The 26,682-nt window shown below is 39.4% G+C and overlaps 3 protein-coding genes across 7 annotated transcripts; 2 read left to right on the top strand and 1 right to left on the bottom strand.

The window, feature by feature from the left end:
• Positions 1-224: 224 nt before the first annotated feature.
• anxa6 (annexin A6) lies at positions 225-11,283 on the bottom strand. 3 transcript variants are annotated; one of them, XM_042418463.1, is made up of 25 exons: positions 10,705-11,255; positions 9,568-9,624; positions 8,077-8,161; positions 7,810-7,904; positions 7,583-7,696; positions 7,413-7,503; positions 7,227-7,306; positions 7,032-7,088; positions 6,844-6,937; positions 6,298-6,393; positions 6,137-6,195; positions 5,853-5,975; positions 5,704-5,762; positions 5,334-5,412; positions 4,576-4,657; positions 4,371-4,465; positions 4,113-4,226; positions 3,401-3,491; positions 3,179-3,258; positions 2,892-2,945; positions 2,678-2,771; positions 2,446-2,541; positions 2,260-2,318; positions 1,902-2,024; positions 225-658 (listed from the first exon to the last, which is right to left on the bottom strand). In XM_042418463.1, exons 2-25 carry the CDS (start codon positions 9,568-9,570, stop codon positions 599-601), a joined length of 1,983 nt encoding a protein of 660 aa, XP_042274397.1. In that variant the 5' UTR covers positions 9,571-9,624; positions 10,705-11,255; the 3' UTR covers positions 225-598. The 3 variants fall into 3 exon arrangements, with proteins under 3 accessions (XP_042274397.1, XP_042274396.1, XP_042274398.1); XM_042418462.1 differs by having other exon boundaries at positions 1,887-2,024; XM_042418464.1 differs by lacking the exons at positions 225-658; positions 1,902-2,024; positions 2,260-2,318; ... (6 more) ...; positions 4,371-4,465; positions 5,334-5,412 and having other exon boundaries at positions 4,572-4,657; positions 10,705-11,283.
• A 1,397-nt stretch (positions 11,284-12,680) lies between these two features.
• Positions 12,681-21,615, top strand: LOC121901826 (cationic amino acid transporter 2-like). Of its 3 annotated transcripts, none has more exons than XM_042418838.1 (14): positions 12,681-12,810; positions 14,080-14,155; positions 14,416-14,448; positions 14,824-15,197; positions 15,827-15,982; positions 16,069-16,234; positions 16,365-16,501; positions 17,590-17,812; positions 19,578-19,714; positions 19,808-19,910; positions 20,007-20,143; positions 20,273-20,439; positions 20,552-20,660; positions 20,750-21,615. In XM_042418838.1, the coding sequence occupies exons 2-14, from the start codon at positions 14,151-14,153 to the stop codon at positions 20,875-20,877; spliced, it is 1,875 nt and encodes a 624-aa protein (XP_042274772.1). In that variant the 5' UTR covers positions 12,681-12,810; positions 14,080-14,150; the 3' UTR covers positions 20,878-21,615. The 3 variants fall into 3 exon arrangements, with proteins under 3 accessions (XP_042274772.1, XP_042274774.1, XP_042274773.1); XM_042418840.1 differs by having other exon boundaries at positions 14,827-15,197; XM_042418839.1 differs by having other exon boundaries at positions 14,083-14,155.
• Positions 21,616-22,563: 948 nt separating this feature from the next.
• LOC121902375 (platelet-derived growth factor receptor-like protein) lies at positions 22,564-25,975 on the top strand. Its single transcript, XM_042419643.1, has 7 exons — positions 22,564-22,741; positions 23,002-23,156; positions 23,291-23,433; positions 23,548-23,699; positions 23,851-24,144; positions 25,068-25,207; positions 25,570-25,975. Exons 1-7 carry the CDS (start codon positions 22,660-22,662, stop codon positions 25,774-25,776), a joined length of 1,173 nt encoding a protein of 390 aa, XP_042275577.1. The 5' UTR covers positions 22,564-22,659; the 3' UTR covers positions 25,777-25,975.
• Positions 25,976-26,682: the final 707 nt, after the last annotated feature.

A 26,682-nucleotide genomic window follows, 5' to 3' on the forward strand; every position in this document is an offset into this window, starting at 1 on the left:
GTTTGGTCAGCAGAAAAGGCATTAAAGTTAAGTGGGAGTTTCCTGTTGTTAAATATTCTAGTTCCCATTCTGCTCAGACCATACACAAATCTGGTTATTCCACCCATAACACATACAGTCAAAAAAATTAAAGTACAGCAAGAGAGATGTGGTGTAGTGTGATATGCATTAAACTTAAATGAATGTATATGTTATTATTGTAAGAGGAAAGACAGGAGACAACATATTTTTCTATTCATTTTATTCAGGTATGTGTGATACCTTAAAATCACAGTAATTATTGGATGGCCTGCAATCTGAAGGCACTGCTTGAGCACTTCCACATCTCCAAAATGCTTTACACGTGAAGCACCTTTCTACACTAATGTGAACATGTCGATATTACATATGACTGTGTAAAAAAAAAGAAAGAAAGACATCATCTGACTGACAGGAGGATCAGACGTGAGAGCAGGAAACTTGCTTGGAAGGCTGGGAGGTCATAGGTCACTTGGTTTGGCTGAGGATTGGCAGCAGTTAGGGACAGTGACAATAGATACTGACATTAACCACTACAGTCACCGAAGTCTGTGAACGGAGCTGCAGAGACGTGACAATTTTAATCTTCCCCTCCACAGAGCTCCAGCAGGGTTTTACGGTAGTCTCCTGATGTATCACCCTGAACAATGATGGAAAACACACACTCAGCAGAAGCTTGAATTGATGGAACATACTGTTATCATCATGTTTAGTATGTCTGCTAACATTTGGTCATAACAGATATGAAACTGGAAAGCATGTTTTTTTCTCACTCTTCTCACAAAATAGTTCTCTTCACTCAGTCAAGAGATTAAAATAAAAGTTAAGTTAAGTGGAATTTCCGTTTATATCAGCTGACATAGACACAGATTTCTAACATCGAAAATAGCTTTTTAAAGGAATATTTAGGGAATTTTTTTTCTTTCTTGCAGACAGATAACAAGATAAAAACTCACTAATTAAAATGTTATATGTGGTTTGTTTAATCTGTACAAAACCGAACCGTAAAAATAACATGTTCTTGTTTACAGAGGCTTACATGCCTATTTATTTCTTTATGTGCTAAGCTAAGCCAACCATGTAATTAGTATAGCTGCATATTTAGAGTACACACACAAGAGTTGTATCCATCTACTCATCTAACTCTTGACAAGAAAGTGAATAAGCATATTTTTTAAAATGTCACACTATTCCTTTAAATATTTAAAAACATGAAACCGTTTCCTCTGGGATGTCAGCGTTGCTACCTTTTCTTTAAATTGTTTGAAATTGCCAGTTTATCAAATAAATACACAAACTAGTACTTTACGAATGGCTTGAATCAGAATTTATTTTGCCAGTGAAACCGACAACCTGCTATGCTATTAAAAGCAAAAGCAAGTCTTGCTTATGAAATTACGCAACACTAAAAAATTGATGTACTAAATACGGTGCAGAATACACAATATAAAGCAATCTTTGCTGTTGTGCAATCTGATAATATTTCTGACAAAGACAATTCATAGCACTCTATGTTTTAGTTTGTATCAGTGTCACGGTGATTTCATCTCTAAGTTATTATAGAACAGCTTCTGGGTACTTCCTGTCTTTCTGGCTCTCAGCCAATCACACAGCGGATATAGAGAGGAAGCTAAGCATGCAAGGGAAATTCCTAAACAGCTGTGCAGTAGCCACAGACCCATAGCCCACCGCAGGAAGCTATAGATTACCGTACCCCACCACAGCACCAGAAGGAGGATGTGCAACATACGTTCACACAATGTCACAGGACAAAGGGTTAGGGTTAGAAAAAAATCTCACAGAGAGACGCACAGATGAGAAGAAAACAAACATGCAAGGAGTGTTAGTATGCTAATGCTCTGACTTACAATCATAGTCTCTACCTGGATGAATTCATGGAGGGAGACGTCCTGTGTTTCCTTGAATTCCTTACGAATGTTGAAAAGGTCGATTTCGCTACGGGACACCATGATGCGGATCAGCGCTCTGTCGTCTGTACCAAGGCCCTGTAGAGAAGATCAATAGATACTTTATTTATTTTGATTATGTTACAGTAGCTGATACTGCCTGAGAGCATTCAGAAATGTCATACAAAGAAAGAACACAAAGATATAAAAATCTAAATACAATAAAGACCATGTCACTTGCTTTATTTGGCACCTGATGTTTGTGCTGCAGAACTGCAAATAGAAATATACAACAACATAAAATTGTCATGTTTAAAGCCCTCTGCATAAATACCTTCATGGCTTTGTATAAACGGTCTGCGAAATAAGACGGCTGGTTCTTTACACTGCGAACTGCAAAGGAAAGAGAGGACAAGAAAGGGCTCAGGAGGAGTTACAGAACACATGTTGTCAGCAGCAAAAGTTGTGAAGGACTCAGAAGTTAAAAACGATAAAACTTAAGGTCAAACTCAGGCATTACCTATCGCATAAAAGGCCTGTTTCACATCTCCTGACATTTCCTTCTTGATAATCTGTTCAATGTCCTTATTGCTGCATTTGACAAACTCCTGGAACACTGTGAATAGTAAGAAGATTCATTACTTCACACATCATAAACCATTTTGTCATTGAATTTCACATGGACTCACATATTTGGAGCTGTAATTCACTGATTGCACAGTTTAATGTACAGTATCTGATTTGACATTTACCCTTCCTAAGATGAGGGAAGCTCCTGGTACATAGAATACTCATGAACTTCATCTCCATGTCATCAGAGTCTGCGTTGCATGCATCAGCAAGTTCCTGTTAAAAAGTTATGGACAGTAACAAGAACAAATATTTAAACACATGCTTCCCTGTCAACTTTTGAATGCTATAAATGGTTACAAGATACACTAAACAGCCTAAAGTCAAAAAAATCACCTGAGCATCCGCATTAGCTCTTTCCAAATCTGCAGGGCCCTCCTCTCTTGCACCCTGTAAATGTTGAATTAATATTAATGTTCAACTTTAATTAGTTTAATGTCAGTTCTTCAACAAGCTCATGTTGCTATTACTTAAATATGTACCGTAAGACATTATGAAAGGAAACCCGTGGAGGTGATTAAATAGATCTTTTTGTTCTCTGTGACAGTCAGCAGACAGACTGCAACCAGTGAGTGGGTGTGGAACTTAAACACAGTCAAAGTTCTCATGATGATGAACATTACCTGCACAAGAGAAACAAGGATGCGGCAGAAGTGGCCTGATGTGTCAGACTGAATGGCTTCCTCTAAAGACTTCTTATAGCCTGTGAAATGTGAGTTCATTTCATTTAATCATTTAATTACAATACATATATATATATTTATATATATATATATATACATTGCATGTAATGGATTTGCAGAACAAGGGAGTGGTTTTAAATCCATTGCTGGTCTCAAACTCACCCTCCTCATAGGCAGCGTTCATGGCTTGTATTTCCTCATTGCTCCTGGTGACCAGGATCTCAATCAGAGCATGTTCATCTGTTCCAGCCCCCTGCGAACATTTTAGCACAAAAAGACAGCAGAGTTTCACAACAGCAACAACAAAATACCCAACCACAGAGCTGGGAAGAGAGTACATGTGAACTCTACATAAAAAATCCACATATTATAATATTGATGCCTCTGAGGAAGAATCTTAGCCTTAGCCTAAATGGCACGTTGGGCCTTTCAGTGGTTGTGACACTAAGAAGTTTTTTGACTGTAAGCTGTCTAATGACCAGCAAATTATTCAATTCAGCTGCATTAAATGTATAAAATTGAATAATAATATGAATGTAAAAGACTATTTGGCACTCAGTTCTTCTCTGCTTGAGTAAAGGATGAATATCATTTGCTTGTGTTTGATTAGATACGTTATAAATATCTGAAAACTTATATGACTTCCAAATACTTTCTGTGTAATTGTTATGACATCAACTACACCTCTCTGGGGCGAACCAACCATTGCAGACTTAGAAAAAGGAAAATAATTAACAGAACATTTATGGCGGGGTAAATTTGACTCATGAGCTCCTCTCACTACATCTAAATCCCCCATTTTTACCTTTTAGGCTGCCTGCTGTCACTTAAGAAATATGTCAAATTATTACATGATTTTGATCAGCTGCAGTACCTCCATCGCCTTCCTCATCATTTTGGCATCAAACTCAGCCGGCGTCAACATGAGCCCGATGATCAGCCTCTCTAAGTTCTTTGACAGTTCAGACTTCAGGTCCTTCATCAGATCCTGAGAACAGATCAAACACACTGACTTGTTATGAACTTGCTACAATGGGATGTTGAATTGTCTCAGAGCTTAACATATGAGGTGCAACAAAAAAATAAGTGTCATTTTACTTTTATCCTCTTTTCAATTACACTTCTCTCTCACCCTTCCCAGTAGGGATTTGAAGGCCTGTCTGATCTCTTGCCTCTGTGCATTGCTTCTGTGTGCAATAATGTCGATGATTGCATCTTCATCGGTTCCTGTAGTCAAAAAAATGAAGAAGTGGTTAGTTGTCGAGTTTGTTACAAAACTTTGTTGCAGCAATATGTATGTGCTTTAAGCTTTTGTTTTTCAAACTGGGGTTACGTACCGAATCCCTTCATAGCTTTCCTCAGTGCTTGTGCATCAGCACCGGCGTCAAAATCGGATGCAGGGCGGATTGTTGGCCTTAGCTGTGGTAGTGGAATGACACAATTGGGAGAATGACATTCAGTGATATTTACCACACATAATGTAAAATGGCAAAGTGAGATAGTTTTGATACACACTCCATTCTTTTGGTATTAAATAAACCAGATCTAGAAAAATACTAAACATGCAAAGGTCTGCAAAACATGCAAAAAGGAAAAAAGTCTCATATAATGGTTTGTTGTTCAAAGATTGTTTAGCTGATATCACAATTCTCAAACAACACCCTAATATTTATGATAATAATTTCTTGACATTTGAGGGGGAGTGCTGCCCCTTGAGGTTAGAGGCCGTGACACCACCAACAATGAAAAGGTGGGTGGGCTGAAAAACAACTCAGTTATACAAAGCGTTAGTGAGACGGTCTTTGTCAACCAAAATGCTGAGATCTTTTTGATATTCACTAGGACAAAGAGAGGCAAACGGTGGTTTGGAGAAAGCATTATGACAAAAACGATTTGTATTTGAGCTCAACAGCATTCTGATCCTATCCGCGGTTAGACAAAGCCTTTGCTGTGCACACATCAGCAGTGTTATCAGCACAAGTTCACATCACTGCAAGAAGCAGATCATTGCAGGGCCAGCAGGTAATTAAGATGCATGCCACTACTCAGCCAAACATGCATTAACAGATCTAGTGGCAGCGTGAAAGGGCCAAACCTTGACTTTGGTCGTGGAACTTATTTCCCACATCTTATAGGCTATCTGAGCAGCTTCAGGGAAGAACTCTCCAGCTAAACTGTAATGATCAGTTTGACACAACACAGTAACACTCAGAAAAGCCAAAACCTCACATGATATAGAGTGGGCACAGTTCTAGGTAACAAATAAAATAAATAATGCTATACGGATTTGCTTTACTTTCAGATAAATATCAACTTCACCAAGTAGTTTTCATATGTCTCTGCATAACCGCACTAACATTTTTTGAAGTTGTGCAAAAGGTTGTGAAAACAGTAACTCCTTAAAGGTGGTTCTCTATCACCCCCATCTGGTTGTTGCTGTTGCTTGCAGCCATACTGTAACTTACTCGTCATCTCCTCCACACAGATTAAGCAGAGTCCTCTTGTAATCCCCTGAAGTGTCATCCTGTTTTACACAAACACAAAGTCACATTGGAGACATTCAGATATCATAAGTGCATATAAAAAGTCTCATTAACTTTTTTTTTTTTATTACCATGATCATGTTATAAAGTGATTTCTCATAATTGAGACGGAAACATTCTCGAATATCTAACATGTCTTGTTCAGAGCGAGAAATCATGATCCTGATCAGGGTATTGTCAGCTGTACCGAGACCCTGGAAAAGAAGGACAGGACAAGTGCTGAGGGGACATTTTATAATGTAATTTTAAAAAGTTAGACTGCAGAAAAATGTGTCAAATGACAGTGTTGCTACAGCATATCTGTCTACAATTAGGTCTGAACTAGAATAAGCTAGCAGCGGCTGAGTATATTTACCTTCATTGACTTGTAAAGACGCTTGGCAAAGAACATGGGAACACTTCTTATGCACTGGACTGTGAGAAAAACCCAGAGGAGAAATCCATTATAGAGTGGCACTTTTGTTATAAAACCAGCCAGAGGTAAGTATAGTTGGTTAAAGTTTGAGTGTTTCCTACCAACAGCCAACATCAGCCTCTCAAAGTCCCCAGACAGTTCGTTCTTGATGCTGTCCTCTATGGACATCTCTGCAATCTTTTCGTATTCATCAAAAACTAAACAAACAGGAGACAACACTGGGTGATGTTTGTTATCTCATCCTCCTCAAGGTATATTAATATGTATTTTTTACACATCGAGGCTTCTTTGCATTGAACACGTGCTACAAATAGTGTTCACTCATCAAGTGTCACTAGCCTGTATCAAAGAAACTTTATCAGAAGTGACATTTTCTTTCTTCTTCTGCCATTCTGTCCCTTACCTCTCTTTAAAAAAAAAAGCCCTCATTCTGTTAGAGAATTTGCAATTTTGTTCTGTAATGACCTCAAATAGTGCTAAACAGTGAAGGAGTTTTAGAATTAACTACAACTTATCTTTCTTCAGTTACACTTTAACAACAATTTTTAATGTGTCATTGAATCCTGAGAGACAAATGGACTACAGGTCACAGTGGGAATGTCTAAATACCACACTCCCATGTTAATTTCCCTCAGAGCTGTGCTCACCCATGCGGAGGTGGGTCACACTGCGGTTTCCCAGTATCATGATGAATTTGGCCTCGTCAGTCCCCCACTGCTCTTCCCCAGCTGCATACAGGTCCTACGTAGAGGTGACAAAGCACAAGATGACATACAGTCAATAAACCTAAGCATGTTGCCCCTTTCTATTAGTCACAGTTTGTTCAAATTCTCACTTGTGCATCCTGTTCCGCCAAGTCTCCGTCCACAACTCCTGACTCATCTCTGGTCCCCTGGAACCATGAGAACAAGGTCACCAGCGAACCAAAACAACATCCTGCTGATCAGTCACTGGTTACTGTGGTTATGAGCCAGTGAATGGCTGACTGGATACTTTGCTGCTGATAATATCAACTCCTCAGTGAACTGACCTGAAGTAAAACAATCAGCATCTTCTTAAAATGACCGGACGTGTCTCCGATTATATCCTCCTCGATGTCTGTGCCATAGGCTGGTGACACACACAGACATCAGTGTAAAATGTTGACAGGTAATAAGCAAAGAATCCGTTTTTATAATGCTGTAAGTCTTAATAAAGAAAAAAAAACAGGCCTCACCATCCTTGTATGCTTCAACCATTTCATGTATCTGTTTGTTGTTTCTAGACGCCATGATTTCAATCAGACATCTCTCATTTGTTCCAGCTCCCTTGAAACAGAGCATGAAGTTAAATATGAAGTAGCCTCTCCGTCATTAGATGTGACTGGAGAATGAGAAAAAATCTTACTTTGACTGCATCATTGATTTCTTTGGCATCATGGTAGGCCGGGGTTCTCATCAGACTGACAATGAGACGCTCAAATTTGCCCGTCAGCTCATACTTCAGGTCATCAATCAGGTCCTGGTGAAGGCATTCTCAGTTACTGTGCAGCATTATATCCAAACTATTTCTGAAAAACACATTTCTATAGCATTTTAGCAAACAAAGATGAGAGATGACATGTTTTCTTGTACCTGCCCAAAGTTACTCTTGTACGCTGCAATGATTTCTTGTCTCTGTGCATTGCTTCGAGAGGTGACCAGATCCAAGATAGCCTCTTTATCACTACCTGAGGAACACAAAGCAACATTCTCAGACACATATCAAGAACTGAAGAAACTCTGTCCGTCATGACTTCTGGGTGAAATTCTTTGTGTGACCATTAAGCCTACAAGTGCAGAAGATGAAAGATGACCTTTCCACCTCCTTGGTCAAAAATCACGAAGGAGTGAGACACTCACCGATGCCTTTCATAGCATTGTAAAGCGTCTCGGCATCGGCACTGGGATCGAAGTCCGGAGCATCTGTTATTGTGCCTCTGAACACCTGTAAAAAATATATGTAGTTAAGCTGAATTTCAAGCATGAAACATTTTTATGTGATGATTCATGAAGTGCACACTGACATACACACTGCCATCAGCTAGAGTGTGTAAAGTGTGGTAAAGCTAGAAATAACATCTGCAGGAAACTCACACTGACTACTATTACAGCTGGTTGTGTTCACTGTTTGCTACTTCAACATCAGCAATAGCTTTGCTCACCTCAACCTCAGCCAACATGCTTTTTCAACTCAAACAGTTTAAAAAACTGAGAAAAAAAGTTGGACATGAACATCCCCAACTAAGTGTCAGAAGTTTAGGACTCATAATACACTTAATTAAGTTTATAAGTGTTTAGAATACTTATTATTTTTCCTATGTTGTATATCCCAGTTTCTAATGTTGCCCTCTTCCTGGGAGTAGTGGACTGTGTAATGTGGAATGTGGCAGTGACGGGAAACTGGGACAGGACGTGAAGCCAAGTTTGCCATTACAGCAGCTGACTGCTTGCACCTGTCTCACCCCCAACGTAGATGAGAAGAAACCTGCTGTGTGTGCGTCTGCATGTGTGTGTGTGTGTGTGTATAGGGGCAGGACAGTGGGTGTGTATGAGCAGCAGGGAGTCAGGTTGCACATAAAACACCTCCCTTTGCAGGGATCTGACATACAACAAATACAATAAAAAATGTCAGAGTTTATGAACACCCTCCACTGAGTATGTAAAGAAAAATAAAGCTCGTCGTAAAAATCACGACTACGAACATCATAGCTCTATCATTTGTGGTCCTATGAAGCTGTGAGGTTATCAGCGTATTCACTGTGGGGAAATAAGCAAGCTTGGCGTTCGTACTGAAAGCTCAAACTGCAGCTGCTGTCGTAGAGATTACTGCTGCATTGAGGCAGTCAGCCAAAATGTGCTCTCCACCCCGTTGAGAGGCCACTGCACATGCTCTGTTCCTCTGCTTCACTACAGCGACCATCACTCTTCACGACAGCTGGAGAGCTTCACCCACATAGCAACAAGACCACAACAACAAGCCCCTAGCAACAGACCTGTAACTAGACTAATCACATTTCATGTGGTGGGCCTTATATGGAAAAGTCCTAATGTTGATTTAATGTCATTAACTAAATTCATGTTCCTTCATTCATCCCTGGGTGTTGCTAGTTTCTTCTGTTGCCAAGGCCACAACGTTGCAGTATATGAGTATAATTAAAAGCAATTTCCTTTGGAAATATGCTGTCATGTGTATCCGTCAGATGTGCTGGTGCTATAGGTATTACTGACACCCTACACTGCTGTCTTTATGACACTGCCACTCTGTCCACACCTCATTCAGTGGTACACAAAACCATCTGTGTCGGCTGCATGGTAAGATCCACATCATACTTACAAAATGCTTGTCCTTACCATTTCTATATTTGGTCTTCTGTGTCAACACTGTGCAGGAATCAATAGTTTTCGGGCCTACAGAGAGAGAGTGAGAAATGCTGAGGTAGGATAGCAGCATTGCAAAACATCCCTGCCCTGTTAAAGGTGTCATTGCCCTCTGCTGTGTGGGGAAATCATCATGCAAAGAGACAAGACAGTATGCATGATGATGACCCCTCCTTTCCTGAGAGAATCTACTCAGGTGGCCTGTTCAGTGTGCTGCCTGGCAGTGTTGGTTAGAAATGATCATTACATAATTCTGAGTAGGCCTGAGCTCCTACACAACAGCACAGCACAAATACAAGAACAGGGATAGCAATTTCTATTAAACTTGATCACTAATTCACAAAAATTGATGCACAGGCAGATGGAATTTGCAATATGCCAGCTGGCAGGAAAACTGTATAGTCACATTTTACATAGAAATGTTTAGCAAGGCTCCTCTAATGTACAATAGAGCTATTCAGCCTAGTAGCCTAAAGTATGGAGACACAGCTACTAGAGACAAAACTCTTTCTGTTAACTTTCCCTAACTGATTATTTCAGTGGAAAATAACAATTTCTACAGATAAAATTAACTTGGAAGGACAAATGCTTGACAAATGTATACTTAATGCCACTCAGCGATTCTATAAAGAAAATTTGAGAAAAATCCACCCACGTTTTTAATGCTGCACTGTTTTTTTAAGAGGAGCTCTCCCAAAATAGCATGCACAGTTTAACTTAATGTCAGAATCAAGGTCTGGGGGGACTGGGCCTCTATATATTCAGAGCCACACCCTTCTCTGTACCCCACAGTTAGAATAAACTTCAGAGGCTTTTTATCTATCTGTGGATCTTTTTGTGACTTTAGAAATCTCCTTAAGATACAAAAACAAAGAAGATGTAGATGCAGAGAATCTCTTTAATACAGTATATATATTTTAATTTAAGCACTTAATGAAGACATAAACGTCTTCCAGGAGTATCTTGCTGTCTTGTCTTGTCTGCAATTCATTGGTACGTAATAATGACGCATCAGCAAATGTATCCAGTGTATTTTATATCGTCATTAATTGTCTCCAAGTAGTCTTTAAACGGCCTGAAGAACATGTCTGACAACAGATAACAGCTTACCTTCAGTGTGCAGAAAGTATCGGTGCGAGTGGTCCTGCTGTCTCTGCTCAGTCCGACCCTGCTTACCCGCAGTCTCCGGTTAGACTCAGGCCGTCCCGTTACGTGTCCTCTGTGACGCAACGACTGCGGAGCTCTCTCGCGCAGCTTCTCAAAAGTATGTGTGTGCGTGTGTGTGTGTGTGTGTGTGTGTGTGTGTGTGTGTGTGTGAGCCTGAATGTATGAATGTAGCAGTGCAATGCCTTACGGTAAAGAGAATACTATTGCTCCAATTAGCATCCAGTCATGACCGAAACCTGACGACCGCATGAATTACGCACCATTTTACGCACATCTTGTTGCTGCTGCATCTGCAAAACGCAGACTCAAGCAGAGCCCAGAATCTCCTAACATCTTTGCATTACTTTTTCCGGCTTTTTTTTTTTTTTATCTCATAAGAAAATATTTGTCTTTTTAAAAACATTAAAAGGGAATTGAAAGACATGAAGCACCGATAACAAATGCAAAACTCGATGTTGTTCTTTGAACCTTTTTGTTAGAATTTCTGAACTTTGTCTCATGACTGAGAGCTCACATGCGATTTTAACAGAGGGGAGCTTGCTGGCACTGATGTACAGTAAGAGTCTGCTCTGCTCTATTTCTGTCATGTCAGGCGTCTATTCCGGTAACAGGGGGAGAGACCAGCATAGTTGAGGGGGCAGGGAGAGAGAGAAAGAGAAACCATGTCAGCATTGTGAGCTATAGAAGGCAAAACATGCCCAAAATATGACACTAATAAAATTGTAATACATCATTTTCTATATCTGTATGTGTAAAGTAGTGCTATTATAGGAGGAAAAACATTTAAACTGGCTACAAAACTCATTTTATGTAGTCTTCTGTATCAGTACTGTATCAATTATTTTCAACTTTTTGTTCTGCTTTCAAGGTTTTGTTCCGTATGTTCTGACCACACTGCCTAAGGTGTTTTATACAATGAGTTTTAGTAGCTACTCCAGTCCTTCATGGTGATATTGTGATACTATGTATGGAGAATGTGTTGGCAGAAGAGATGATGAAAGAAGATAAAAGGTGACTTACAGGAAGCATAGTGTCTTCCAGACAGTCCAGTGCCACACATAGCAGAAGCATGACTCAGTACTCACTCTGAGCTAACCCCAGTCACACCGACTTTAGTTTTGGTTTGCGGTTACTATCATTTTCTCCCTGACATTACCTGACATCTGCTTAATGCGTAAACACAAAGCCTCTGCCTGCTCATACCTGAAACCATGTGATCATGAAACCTCATTCATTTTCCCTCCACCAATATTGAAAGAGAATATTAACCATATGAGGTATACACAGATGGAGGTGGGAGGCACCAGTGATGACATGTAATTGTTCTATACTGACCTCTTCTGCTCTATAAATGCATTACACGCTGATCATAACCCGGCTCGGATAATACAAACAGAGCTGAAACAAATGACAAAAAGCCAGCATAAATGTATGCTACTACAGACAACAACTGCTTGATCAGTGTAAGACTTATATGGTTAAACAATGAATTGCAATTTACAAAGGAATTGTCTTCATCGTGTATTTAAAACAGTAACAAAAATGTTACTGTTTTAAAAAGTTTTGATTGCACACTCTGATCCTTTTTGTCACATTTTTAAACTAACCAGTGATATAGATAATAGAAGCATCTTGTCGCTTTATCACAACAGACTGATTATTTACAAGGACTTTGAGAGCTAAAATCATTTTATCTTTCCCACCAATTCATGAATTTGCAAGTATGCAATAAAAACTTGAAAAAACAAAACAACAAATGAAGTCCACACAAAAGCATTTCTGACATTCTGAATAGGATTTGCTGTTCGCAATTCTCACCCTGTGCCGTCCATGCAATAATGAGAACATTATGAGCCAAACTGGCTGGGAGTGAGAAAGAGTACTTTGTAAGTAATTCCATTGAGTGGGAGGGTCACACAGGCCAGTCTTGTATATATCGCTGTAAAAATCATGTTTCCTTCATCCAAGTCAACAGTACGGATATTTTTGCCTCATTCCGCTCTTTTGACCACACAGTCACCAGTCACTCCTCGTGGGACTGAAGACAAGGTAAATAACTTGTGTATCTACAGAATAAAATTACCATCAGAAAGTTAGCTTCAAATCTGTAACTTCTATTTTAATTTGCATCTATTAATTTTTAATGGTGGACAGCAATATTTAACTGTATTGAATTTGAGATATTTCTTGCGCAATAGGCAACAATAAACAACACAATAACAAACATTAACTGAGCTTCACTGGAATCCAGATAAAGCTTCTGATCATAAAAGCTGCAAATCACGTGCATAGTAGCTGTTGTTAAGTTAAGCATTACCCCACTGTCCCTCTGGAAACAATATCTCAAGCAGTGAGATCTACAGATAGGAGCTTTTAGTTTGGTCAAAGGTACTTTGACTGTCCACACAGGCTGCCTTCCCCATTCGACTCATGCCTGCTGAAGTAGATGCCAGGAGGGATTAGGTGAGTTGAATTCCCCTGACGGGAGATGAGAAGGTGAAAGCTACCTCTCAAAGAGTAAAGTGTGGAGTCTGCTGCATGCAAAAGCCATGAAAGCTGCTTTGTCCTCCTCTGTTTTATTAAGTCTCAGGGCCATTAGGTTGGTGGGTTTACACCTTCAGGTGGAGATGGGTACAGGGCTTCCATAATGCAAGCAGGCAAACTCCCACATAGCTGCAGTGATAAAGTCATAGGCTTGTTTCCAAAAGTTGAGAACATCTGGGTTGGTGTGACATGAAAAACTCTGCATACCTTCCTTTCATGATTAGGCATGTAGCATTAATTGGTCAGAGTTTAAAGTTTAATAACATTTTCTCAGTTTCTACTGTTGCCACATTAAAAATTGTTCCGTTTTGTGAAGGACAAACTCCAAAGTCATATGAATGTGTACCTTAAAGTCTTGGATTATCTTGAAGGCATAATCATGAAAAGATTATCAAAGCCACAGCTTACATTACGAGCACGAGTTACTCACAAGAAGTCTTACATACATTTTTCACTCTTTTTTTGTAAACCCCCCCCCCCCCAAAAAAATGAATAAAAAACAAAAGCATACAAACAAAAATAACTCTGTCCTTTTTTAATCATCTCTGCAGTTGCCTTTTCATTTACTGTTAAGCAAAGTTGTAATCATTTACAATGGGTAAAGAAAACTAAAAATGCCTCCTCATGTAAACAGTTAATATAATATTTTCTCATTTTTCTGGACAAACTTCATATCCAACACCTGCACAGACCATTACAGCACATATAGATATACAGATCTCATCTTTATTTCTCTATATGTGTTTTTAATGTAATTTCCCTACTTGTTATCAGCAGTGACTGATCGGCAAGTAGCCCTAAACCAAGCGGCGAGGACAACTTATCTCTGACATGAATGTGCTCTGATGAGGTGAGACCACACTTGATGTAGTAAATAACAAAACGATTGTTTATCTGCACTGCTCATAAATGTTCAAGGAAGATATTGTGTAAGTAATTGAAGGTTGAGTAAAGTGCAGTTCTCAAGCAGGGCGTTGTTACGCTTATGTGGGCAGCAATGAAAACTCCAAGCATCAGCACTATTATATCAGGGGGGTGATAAAGGAGGGCATGTATAAAAGAATAATGTGATTTAGGAGAATGACAGATTCTGTTAATTTCTCTTCTTAGCACACCTGTGAAGCAGGGAATTACACAGCAGAGGTGAGTGAATTCAGTCTTTCTTTGGCCTTAAATTAAACTAGTAGATTATTAGTAGAACATGTAATTTAAGTTACATTTTATATTCTTTGATATCTTAAACTTAGTGTTTAATTGTATGTTTTTTTTAAAATAAATAGTTAATTTTTTTCTGAATTAAAAATAGATTAGATAGATAAAGTTTATTCAAAGAGGAAATGTTCTACTGTGGGGCTGACCTGACAATTATTCACTAACACATTCACTGATCCGCCCTTCGTCGCCTCTCCTCTCACTCTTCTCTCTCTTACTCCCTCTTTCTCACTAACATCTATCTGCACTCCCACCTGTCTCTTCCTATATAATTCCTTCATCTTTTCACCCTGATCCAAACCCTAGAAGCATGTCGTGTGGCTTTTTGAAGAGGTTCCTGGTGAGCGTGTCCCGGAGGAAGCCCCTGGAACCCGAGGGGGAGCAGTCTACGTTTAACCGATGCCTGACCACTCTGGACCTTGTGGCCCTCGGTGTGGGCAGCACCCTGGGGGCAGGGGTCTACGTCCTTTCCGGAGAGGTGGCCAGAGACACTGCTGGACCCAGCATCATCATCTCCTTCTTCATCGCAGCCCTGGCATCCATATTCGCCGGACTGTGCTATGCAGAGTTTGGGTCCCGGGTTCCCAAAACAGGCTCAGCATACCTTTACAGCTATGTGACTGTTGGAGAGCTTCTGGCTTTTATCACTGGGTGGAATCTGTTACTCTCCTACGTCATAGGTAAGTGTGATACACCGAATTCTTCTCATATTATTATCAATTACAATTTATTATAATACCTATTATTCAAGTTATAAGATTAGTTCATGAGAATAAGTCTTCTTATAGTAAATATTTTGTTGAATAAAGGTTGATTTTTCTTTTGCTTTTTTGCCAAAGTGTACAAGAAAATATTATTTCAGCTTAATTTCTATGTTAATCTTAATATCTGGCTCAAACGTCTTCATCCTAGCAAAACAGACTTATGTAACATATGTGGCTCGCTGTGAACATTGAAACCCATAAATGATCGACCATCAAAGTGAGACACTAAAACACCTTGTGACCTTTCACCTGCTGCAGAAGCAGATTCTTACTGACTGTCATAACAGAGACAGTTTCTGTTTGTTTAGCTGGATCTGTCTTTCAATCCAAATCTGGTTTTCTTTTCTTTTTTTTATACCGCTTGTGAAGTTAATTACTTCCATTTTAATACCCCAATAAACTAGAGGTGTGGTTTGAAATAACTGAGTCATCAAGTGTGAAAGATGCAGGGATACAAATATCACCATCAGTATCTTCTGCTTATGACTACAGTTAAATGGTAACTCAGGCTGATTAGTTTATTGCATTTTTAATTATCTGCTCAGGGACATCCAGTGTTGCGCTGGCATGGAGTGGGACGTTTGATGACCTTATTGGGGGTGCCATATCTAAATTCTTTGAGGAAAATGCATCTATGGGCCTTCCTGGCCTGGCACCCTACCCAGATGCCTTTGCTGCGGCTCTTATCCTGATACTGTCAGGTAACGTTGCTTTAATGCCACTGATAGAAGCAGAAATACACTAAAGTACAAAAAAAAAATTAATATTCACTGTGTTTTCTTTGAAGGTGTGCTAGCCTTCGGCGTGAAAGAGTCAACAACGATCAACAAGATTTTCACAGCAGTCAACATACTGGTGCTGCTGTTTGTGACCATCTCTGGATTCATCAAGGGAGACATCTCCAACTGGCAAATCAGTGCGGAGGCTTTGCTAAACGAAACAGCTGAACTCAAGTAATGTCAAAGAGCAATGTAACGCTGTCTGTGTTTGGGACCCTCTCTTGCACAGATACAGTTGTATTTGCCCTCCTGGTGATCTAACTGTATAGTAACAAGGTAATGTTCTCCTTCTCTCTGTGTGCAGTAACTTGAGCTCTACTGCCAATCTTACAAGCGCGTATGGAGTAGGTGGATTTTTCCCTTATGGCTTTAGTGGAACACTGGCCGGAGCTGCAACATGCTTCTACGCTTTTGTTGGATTTGACTGCATCGCTACAACAGGTGAGAGGACGACTTCTACCTTTCCCATCAGTGTGCTTATATTAAAGTTGACTACATTTTAGTCAGTAGAAGATTCACTACTAAATAAATGAAATCAAATATACTGTATATATTTTATATGCAGTGACACAGCAGAATGAACTTTAAAGTGCCAGACTTGTAGTAAAATGTGTGCCCGCCTTTGAAATGTGGCAACGATTTCAATGTGTAACAGATTTGAGTAATGTAATGTAATAATTCTTCAAATGAAATGCTGCATCCTGTTAATGATATATTCTATCAACTAATAGTTGGAAAGAAAAAAAAAAGACAACAAATGATACATAATATTTTCTTACCAGAAATGACTGGTTATCTCATGGCCTTGGTCAGTGGTGGTAGTTTTCTCAGTTGTCATGGAGATGATTCAGGTGTTATCATGTGACCCTTTGGAATTTCGGTCACGTGATAACAAGTGATTGTATGTGCAGGGGAGAAAGTATATATACAACTATTTGTTCATTTAACTGAAAGCTCCAGTAAGTGAACCTTATGTTAGGATATTTTTTTGTCAAACTGGTATTTCCAGAGTCATAATTGAACCTTGCAGCTCAACTGTTTAGATGATAGCCTTCTTAATTTCAACAATAATAATAATTACTATGAATAATTACTTAATAAGAGGAGTAAATCATGATTTTTTTTTCCATGAATCATCACTTTATTACATATTATTACCACTACATCACCAGTTAATGATGTTCCTCACCATGATGAGAAATTATAAATTATGTTGAAAATGTTTCAACAATACTTTTTATAACATTAGCAATTTGTATACTGACATTTGTCATAATCCAGCAGACATAATATTGCATTTTTTTAAAGGTCTTATACAAATCAACACTTAATTGTAACGCCCTTTTTGCTTCCATTTTCAAAACTACACTCGATGTGTAGCCTCAAGATATCATATATGTATAAATTATCAAAGGTTTCGTTGTGTTTGTAGGGTTTGTGCATTCGTAGTCGTTGTTATTTCAGAAAACACCAAACAATTAAAAGAGGAATATCAAGTATAACTGACCTCTTTGAATCCCTCTCCATAGGTGAGGAGGTGAAAAACCCTCAAAAGTCTGTTCCCGTGGGTATTGTAGCCTCACTACTTATCTGCTTCCTGGCCTACTTTGCTGTGTCTGCTGCTCTCACCCTGATGATGCCCTACTACATGCTCGATGAAAAAAGCCCCCTGCCAGTGGCCTTTCAACACATCGGCTGGGGTCCCGCTAAATACGCTGTGGCAGTGGGATCACTGTGTGCTCTGTCCACCAGGTATGAATCTACTGGTCATACAGTCGGGTGTCATATGATGTGACTGTCATTGGATAAAAAAGTTAAATCCAACTTTTTTTGTTTTGAAGTCAACGTTGAGGTATCCACAAATTCATTATCTTTGAACAGTAACAACTTTTGTCAGCTGGTACCCTAATTTGTGTCAAAGTAAAGTGTCTCCAAAATGTCAATGAGCTAAGAAAAACAGCCCAGTTTTCAGCTTTGTGTCAATTCATCTTGCAGATAGTCCACTGGGTTTGTTTAGCTTAAGGAGAAGGACCATTTTCAACCCATAAAGGAACCATAATGAAAAAATCAAAATGTCTACATTTGTTAAATCTTTGACTGTTGTTGCCTGCCACTGATTTATCTCTATGAAACAAATACAAAACCAATGCAGTTTTTTTCCAGAAAATATATGTTTTCATCCCATATTCTAGACTTCCACAACTTGCAAGGTTGTAGTGGAGATGAGGTTATATAGTAGTAGTTTATTTATATACTGGGTTCATCATAGTTACTACAAATGCATCTTTGGGACCAGTTAGGGGAGTCATTAATGACTTAATCAATCAATTGAAAACTCCTGAGTTAAAGAAGCCATCGATGTTGATGATCAAGGTAGTGACATCACTAATCAATGGGATTACATCACCAACCATTTAGGACTCACAGTCCCAAATCCACCAGCCCATCAGTCAGATTGACTTAAGAAAGAAATCAGATGATAAAATAGACGATAGATAATCAAAACACAGCCACACAAGACAGAAGAATGTTACCTGAGCTTTACAGAGCTATCATACAACTCAGTGGAACATCTGGCTCCACTTTATAGGCCACAAAAAGTTTTTTTCCAGGCAATACTGTGCTCCCCAACAATATTTACTCAGGAAATCAACTTCACACTTTGCCACAAGGTGTGTGCAAAGCCACTGAGTTACTTGAGTGCTGACTTACCAAAGCTCATTTAGGTCAGTTATGTTTCTTGCAAACAGGAAGCGTCTAACTGAAAAGTTTTTGTGAGCGCAGTGAAAAATATTCAGTGTTAATCATAAAAATGATTTACATATAATTTTTCAAACATCTTACAAGGTCAAAAGTCTTACTGTTTTCTCGGGTTATGCTAATCATCACCAATACCAGCTTGGCATCAAAGTCACTCTCTTGAGTCTGACAGGCCGACTTTTCCCAAAACGCGATTTAAAGTGGTCTGACTTTAATGAATCAGGAAAGAGAACGGTCCATTAATAGTAATTACTTTCCTAAATAAAACAAGCCATCTGTCATATAAGTGACCACATGGGGTAACATTTAGGACTGAAAGATCAATGTAGACCTGATGTAGCAAACAGTCTGTTTTTAGCCAGTCTGTTTCTAAATTAAAAGCACTATCCAGGTTAGGGATGCGCAATATTGGATTTTTTGCCGATTTTTAGCCTCCCAGCCAGCCCTGGCTCTCCGTGTGGATCCAACTGGAGCACCAAGCTCTGGTTTGTTATTCAGGTTCCTGCAGAGGAAACACTGGGACTATAAGGGTGAAACAGTCCACGGAGTAAAGCACAGCCAGGCAGTGGAGGAGAAGGCGACAAATCGGCCTGTTATATCAGCAGAAATGTTCATTTCAAGCCGATGCCGACATTTCATTTTAAAGCCTTTATCGGCCGACACCAATGACATGCCCATGTTATCGTGCATCCCTAATCCTGGTACTAAAAGCATTTAGATGCTCGTTGTCTGACCCTATTTGCGTTTGTCTCTCCAGCCTGTTGGGTTCCATGTTCCCGATGCCCAGGGTGCTGTTTGCTATGGCAAGAGACGGCCTGCTTTTCCGACCCCTGACTCAAGTCACTGCCAAGGGAAGTCCTGCTGTAGCTACAATATCGTCTGGAGTTGTCGCAGGTGTGCAGGAGGGAGCTTGTATTTTCACTTCCAGTTGTTCATCACCTTGTATGTACATATAGAACTTAAATAACTCTGTATTCCCATCTTCAGCCATCATGGCCCTGCTGTTCGACCTGGAAGCCTTGGTGGAAATGATGTCCATCGGCACTCTGTTTGCTTACACACTTGTGGCCATATGCATCCTGATACTGAGGTTCATTTATCTCTTTCACTTTCAAAACCATTTTTGACCTTTTACTTTGACCGCTGATTAAACAACATGAACTTGTTTCTTCTCTTTGCAATCAAGGTACCAGGCAGGTCCTGAGTCTGAAGACACAGACCTGAAGATCTTGGAGTCAGACACCAAATTTAGCTTCCTGAAGCCTCCATCATTTCCCACTTCAACTACCTCAAGGACGGTCACAATCCTAACTATAACCTCTGGTAAATTAACAGTACTGCTACCTTTTCTAGATCACCAACATTTCCTTGATTTCCTTTGCAGTTCTAATCCACAAAGTGTCCTCTCTCATTAATCTCTTAAGCATCTTTTCTCTGTTTCTCTCTGTACAGTTGCATGTGTGATCGGGCTGTGTATCACCTTGACCCAAGCCTTAGATGCTATAGCCCGTATGGAAGCATGGAGTCTGGTGCTTGTCTGCGTCCTCGTTTTCATCATACTGCTCAGCCTTTTCTTCATCTGGAGGCACCCGCAGAACCCCACCAAGGCATCTTTCATGGTGAGAGTATTTGAATGGTGTATCTGAGTATTCAGAGCCAAATCTTGTGTTTAATTTCTAATAAATATTAACTAGAATGATCTTTCACTTCCCCACTTTTATCTGTCCATAGGTGCCCTTTCTCCCTGCACTGCCTTTAGTAAGTACATTTATAAATGTGTACCTGATGGTCCAGTTAGGTGCAGACACATGGATGCGCTACGCCATCTGGATGGCAGTAGGTAAGGCTAAATTTCCACTTGAAAGTTTTAGAGGTATTTTATTGAGTAAGTCAGTGAACTGTAATGATCCCCACCACTTCTCTCTACAGGATTACTCATCTATTTTGGCTACGGGATGCATTTCAGCGTTCAGAAGAAGCATTTCAACCGCCAGCCGACAACTGAAACCATCAGTAGCAATGTGGACAACGACATCATTAAAGAAGAGAAATTCTGAGCTCGAGCTGAGTGGAGAGAGATGAATTGAGATGTTACAGTGAGTAACTGCTTTGAGTGTTCAACTGTTTTACACACGTTGCTGCGGACCTGTTCCTGCGGTGTCAGCGTGACAGGTGTGTAGTGTTGAAATGCAGACAAGTGGGCCAACTTTTATCCCACATTGCCACTTTATTACATGTTGATGCAGTTTGCAGCTGGTTAAAGTACAATTTCATATTGTTTTTTTTGTAAAATAAACTTATTTTCATATCATTATTAATCATATTTATATTTTGCCTGTATCAATGTCTGAGCCTTGTCCTGGAGCCTCTTCATGAACTCTTCTTTTGTACAAAAATCCTTTTCCCACAATCAAAGTAGTTCCCTGCACCCATGTATGTTTAAAACAAAACAAAAGAAAAAAAGGGTTTGAACAATTTTCTATTATACCATTTTATTACAATTAAATTTACACTGGTCATATAAAATGTAAAGTATAGAAATGTATTCTAATTATTGTAATTATGATTTATAAATAATAACATGAGAATTGTTTTTTTACATATCAAAATATAAAGTTAGTTGAAAGATGTACAATGTAGATATAGAAAGCCTTTTGTGAAATGTTTTTTTGTTGTTAGCATGTTTGAAGATGATTGTTTATTGTTTCAAAGTGTATATACAGAAACTGTACATGTTTTCTAATTACATATTGTAAATGTATTCCTTAATTAAAAAGAAATAATCCAGTTTTCAATGTGGCTACAATCTGGAGTTCATTTTCTTTTGCACATATTGATAAAAAGAAAAAAAAGTCCAGCTACACTTTTAATCTAGGATAAAAAGCCAGAGCTCACTACCCAGAGTTCACTGAGAACAAAAGGACCTTTCACTGCAGCTTACCTGTTTTATGTTCAAAATCGTGGCTTAGCTAGTCATTCAAAAGGAAAGGTTTACATTGTTCCCGCCGGATACCACATGATATAGTCAAACACGCAAAACCTCTACTTCATTCCTACTTAGAAACATGTAATTTCATAGGGGATAATGAGTGCATGTAGACATACTCACAAGTCAAGTCAAGTTTATTCATAAAGCCCAAAATGTCAAGTCTCTCTCATACTGTTTTACAGTCTGTACAGTAGATTACTGTGTTTAAAAAGATTGATTTGAATTGATGGATTATCACAGGATCCAGCTTTATGTACAAGACTTTTTCGACCTTTTCAGTGTTTAAAAAACCCTCAGGCAGTTTGATGTGTTACATAAAATATCAAAACAAGATCTGTATGCCTCACAAAACATATACTACACAGATTAAAGAATGACAGGCAGTCTAAAGCAGATCAGACCTGTGATCTGTTTTACCTGCAGGAAGGCAATTAATGAATGCAGGACATAAGGTTTATTGGGTGCCAAATGCTTTTAATAAGCTTGCCACAGACCTTGTCTGGGCTGTGTGATGTGTTTCATGCTGCTAGAACACTTCCACTCCAGCAGCTAAGCAAACAGGCTGTGCGATTCCAGATGGAGGGGCCTCTGTTCATTGGTCCAGACAGGCTTGAAAGCCTCCATTGAGCCAGTCAGGAGGAATTTGGGGTACTAATGCCACTCTCAGGAGGTGGAATTTGTGTGATTCTGGTAAACAGCTGACCGCTCACTTCGCAAGCTCTGCCCTCCTCCTCCTTTTTTCTCTTTTCTCTCTTTCCCTTCCCTCCTTTTGGTTTCAGTAGTCGCCACTTTGTGTTGAACTGCATGAACTAACAATCCACAGACCACTCCGATAATCCACTGATCAATCATGCCTTTGGTGAACTCGTTTGGGTCGAAGGGGAGGCTGGTGCTGAGCACTCTCTTTATTTATGCTGTAATCTTCGAGTTAGGTAAGTGACTTTATTCACTTGCTGAGCAGTTCTGTGAACATGCATTCCTAGAATTACCAAGAAGGGAAGGTTTCTCTTGACCTAATGTACAATATGGCTTACTCTAGAGGTCGGCATCTAATGAAACAATGCCAATACCACACACAGTAATCTTCTTTCTTAAGATATGACTGATTATCACTAAATTTATATCACCAAACACATGACTATTTCTGCATTTATGAATTATTATTGCATCATGTGCTCTGTACACTGTGTAGCTTATTGCCAAAATGATGCCCAAGAACAGAGGACCAGTCCAGGGAGGAAGGCCGGCAAACCAAAACTTGGGAAAGTAACAAACAAAGGGCCCCGAGCTGTAACAGCCAAGGTCAAAGCTGTACCTGCAGCCCAGGCACAGACTTTCCTCACACAGGTATTTCAACAGGCACACAATTACTTTTCTTATGTAACAGGAACCTTCATCAATCACTTTTTCATAAGAAGGCACTTTTGGTAGATAAATATAATTTTTGTATATCTGTATGATTTTGTATCTTACACATGCAGGTGCTAAACAGAGGTAAGTTTACAAGGGTGGGAGAGATGATAAGCGTTCAGTCTGGAGACACTCTGGAGCTGAGGTGCAGGGGCAAACCTGTGCAGTGGGGCGTCCCCTCTTACCTGGAGGAGGATGATGATGGGAGGCTCAAGTAAGCTTCATGGTTGTTAAATCTTGCACGATGTACAATTCATTCTTTAGCCGATAAAGCCATCATGTTCAAGCTTACACAAAATAATTGGTAGAATCTGTTTTGCCTCCGCAGGACTGCCCAATTTGAGCGATATGGAGTTCTAACATTAGTCAACACTACAGGAGCAGACACAGGGGAGTACACCTGTTATCCTATGTACTGTGAAGACACAGACTGCAGAAAGGAATATGACAAAGCTGTGAAAGTCTTTGTCTTCTTTCCAGGTACAATGACTCAACTTTATTGATGCTTACATGTGCACTTCTCAGAACTGCAGCCCTCTGATTTATTTTACCACCAGCTTGATAGGAAGCTTTTTTCATTGACATGTTATCTTATCACCAATCTGCCTTATCTCCTACCTGTACCGATCAGACCCACAAGAGCTATTTGTTCCGTCGTCGGACTACTATGAAGTAATTCAGCTGAGAACCAACTGGCCAACAGTCCTCCCCTGCCAGGTGACGTCACCTGAAGCCAAGGTAACTCTGCACCGTGAGTTCCCACCAGTGGAGGTGGCAGTGGACGGGACAGAGATCTCCTTTAATGTCAAGAAGGGCTTCACCATCCATCGCCCCCGGCCTTATCACGCTGGAGCCTTGTACTGTGTAGCCAGTCTGGGCAACCTGAGGCAGAGCTCCACCAAATACATGCTCATCTATGTCAACTGTGAGTGTGGCTACAGAGTCGTGCATTCCTTCAGTCATACTTTTATTTGGTGCCTTTAACTGTTTGTTGCTGCTCAGGGTCATGGCCATGTGGAGCCTATAGCAGCGTGCATTAGACAGCCGACAGGGAAATATAATGGACAAGTAGTAAAACCAACACACACAAAGAAACAATCACTTATAACAACAAGATTCACACCTGATTCTTGCCCATCTGACTTTTACAAGCATAGGTGGAAAGTAACTGACAGAAATTTGACTATTTTTTACATTTGAGAGCAGTAAAACACCCTAAACACCATGCTTTAAGCCTGGGAATCTATGACATTTCCTAAAGTGACCCAGAATATACAAAAATGGAATATTTCAACTCTTTTCATTTTTGTGCAGCTGATACACACTTTTTTTTACACAGACGGGTGTTTCAGGTTAAAGTTGACCCATGTTTGCTCAAAAATTCAAAAATTACAAATACAAGATGTTATAGCATTCTTCACATTAAGTAATATTGAAATCATGACAACATATATCATTTAGGTAACATAGGACCATAATGTAGTGTGATTGTGGATGTCTTTTTCCCCATAAACAAATAGCATGAAACCTGAAGAATACACTCTCTCTGCTCCGTGAAAGCTTACTTAAGGATTAATCACTCATTTATTGGGGACTGATAAGGTATTTGTGAATGAAAAATAAATTTGTAATTCAGAGGTTTGGTATAGAGACTATGAGGGGATACTGTTAAGGGTTAGAGTAGTAGAAACAGCCCTCTTGTTGGTGTGTTATGTACTTGTATACAAAGTAGTACTACTACTTGAAGAAAACCAGACAAAAAAAGGGGGAGAAAATACTGTATGTGCCGACTTAACTTGTTTGGTGTAACTTATCACTTACATAGCTCTCTGATATTCCACATTTTAGACCCCATGGCTCCTCCTGCCCCAGTGATCCAGGCCTCGACGAGCACGGTGACCGTGGGTGAGAATCTGCGTGTCAGCTGCACTGTGGTGGGAGAACAAGATGTGGCCATAGAGATCACCTGGGAGTACCCTGGACAGCAGGTCAGCATGCTAAAAACAGCGATTTTTGCTTCACCACTTTACATAAAGGATACTTTTAAATTGTTTATAAGTAACTAATGACTTAGTTAGTGTTAATAAATGAGTTATTAAAGCTTTACAGATGAGTAGTAAGCGATTTTTATGCATAAAAATAACTTGTTTGCCTGTTGAGCTAAATTAAGTGAAGGGTCCGCGTAGTTGGTGTACATCCTCTGCCAATACAGCTTACTTTGTCTTTTTATCTAGTTAATCATTAGTCAACAAGCATTCCACCTATATAATGCAGGTCATCCCGGCCCATAGTCATTCATAAATGACTTACTAATATTTATTAAGCTGTGGACTTTTTGTGCTGGTTACAGATAGGGAGGCCTATGTACACACAGGACAGCGTCAGTCCAGTCAGTGGAGGTCCAGCTCGACAGCAAACTCAGTCTGTTCTCCTGGTGGATGAGGTGAGGGATGTGGACCAGGGAACGTACACATGCACCGCTCAGAACCTGCAAGGAGCCAAATCAGTGACCACCACCATTAAAGTGGTCCCCAAAACTAAACCTAAGAAACCATGAGACGCTACAGCTGCATGACATCACTGATGCAGCAGTTAGCTCTGCCATATTAAACAGTATTACTTCACCAATGAGAAGATGACATCAAAAGATATATTTCTTCTTCCGTAATTATGAATAATGGAAACACACTGTAATGATAGCGCAGATCTAGTTTTTCAGACGAATGTACTGTATGTAAATTGTTGTGCATCATAAGTTTGTATATTAAACAGCTTTATAAACACATGGGGTTAATTGTCTTACTCTACTTATTTATTATTATTATTATTATTATTATTATTATTATTATTATTATTATTATTAGGCACTTTGTGTATTTTTCATTGAGAGCGATTCTTCTTCCCATAAATATGAGTTAAAATTAAAATTCTGAAATGTCATGATGTAGTATCAATATTATGATAGACTATATAAAGTGATCATTATGACACGATAAATGGTCTCATAATTTTGTCATAATACTAATTACATTGTTGGATACATTTTGTTCTACTGAGAAATTAAGCCAAACGTTTGTGTGAAAAATCTCACTTGATTTTGACAAAAATGACCTCCTACCTCCCAACCTGTGCACTGTGTTGCCTCCAAGTTCCCATTAAAGTCTGGTGATATTCTATATTTTTACATTCAAATTGCATGAAAAGACCAAAACTAACACTCAAGTGAACTCAAGTCAAGTCAAATTTTATTTCTATAGCACCAAATCACAATTGAAGTTATCTCAGGGCACTTTTCACATAGAGCAGCCCAATCGCCAGAATAAAATATTGGCATTGTACGTTTCTGCAAACCATTGATACAATAGATTTGAAATACATCTACCACCATAAATGTCTGAACACCACAAACACATATTATAAATGTTGTGATTTTTCAGGAAGCAAATACTAATGAACCATCAGG

This window comes from Thunnus maccoyii, chromosome 8, assembly GCF_910596095.1.
Source record: "Thunnus maccoyii chromosome 8, fThuMac1.1, whole genome shotgun sequence".
Lineage (NCBI taxonomy): Eukaryota > Metazoa > Chordata > Actinopteri > Scombriformes > Scombridae > Thunnus > Thunnus maccoyii.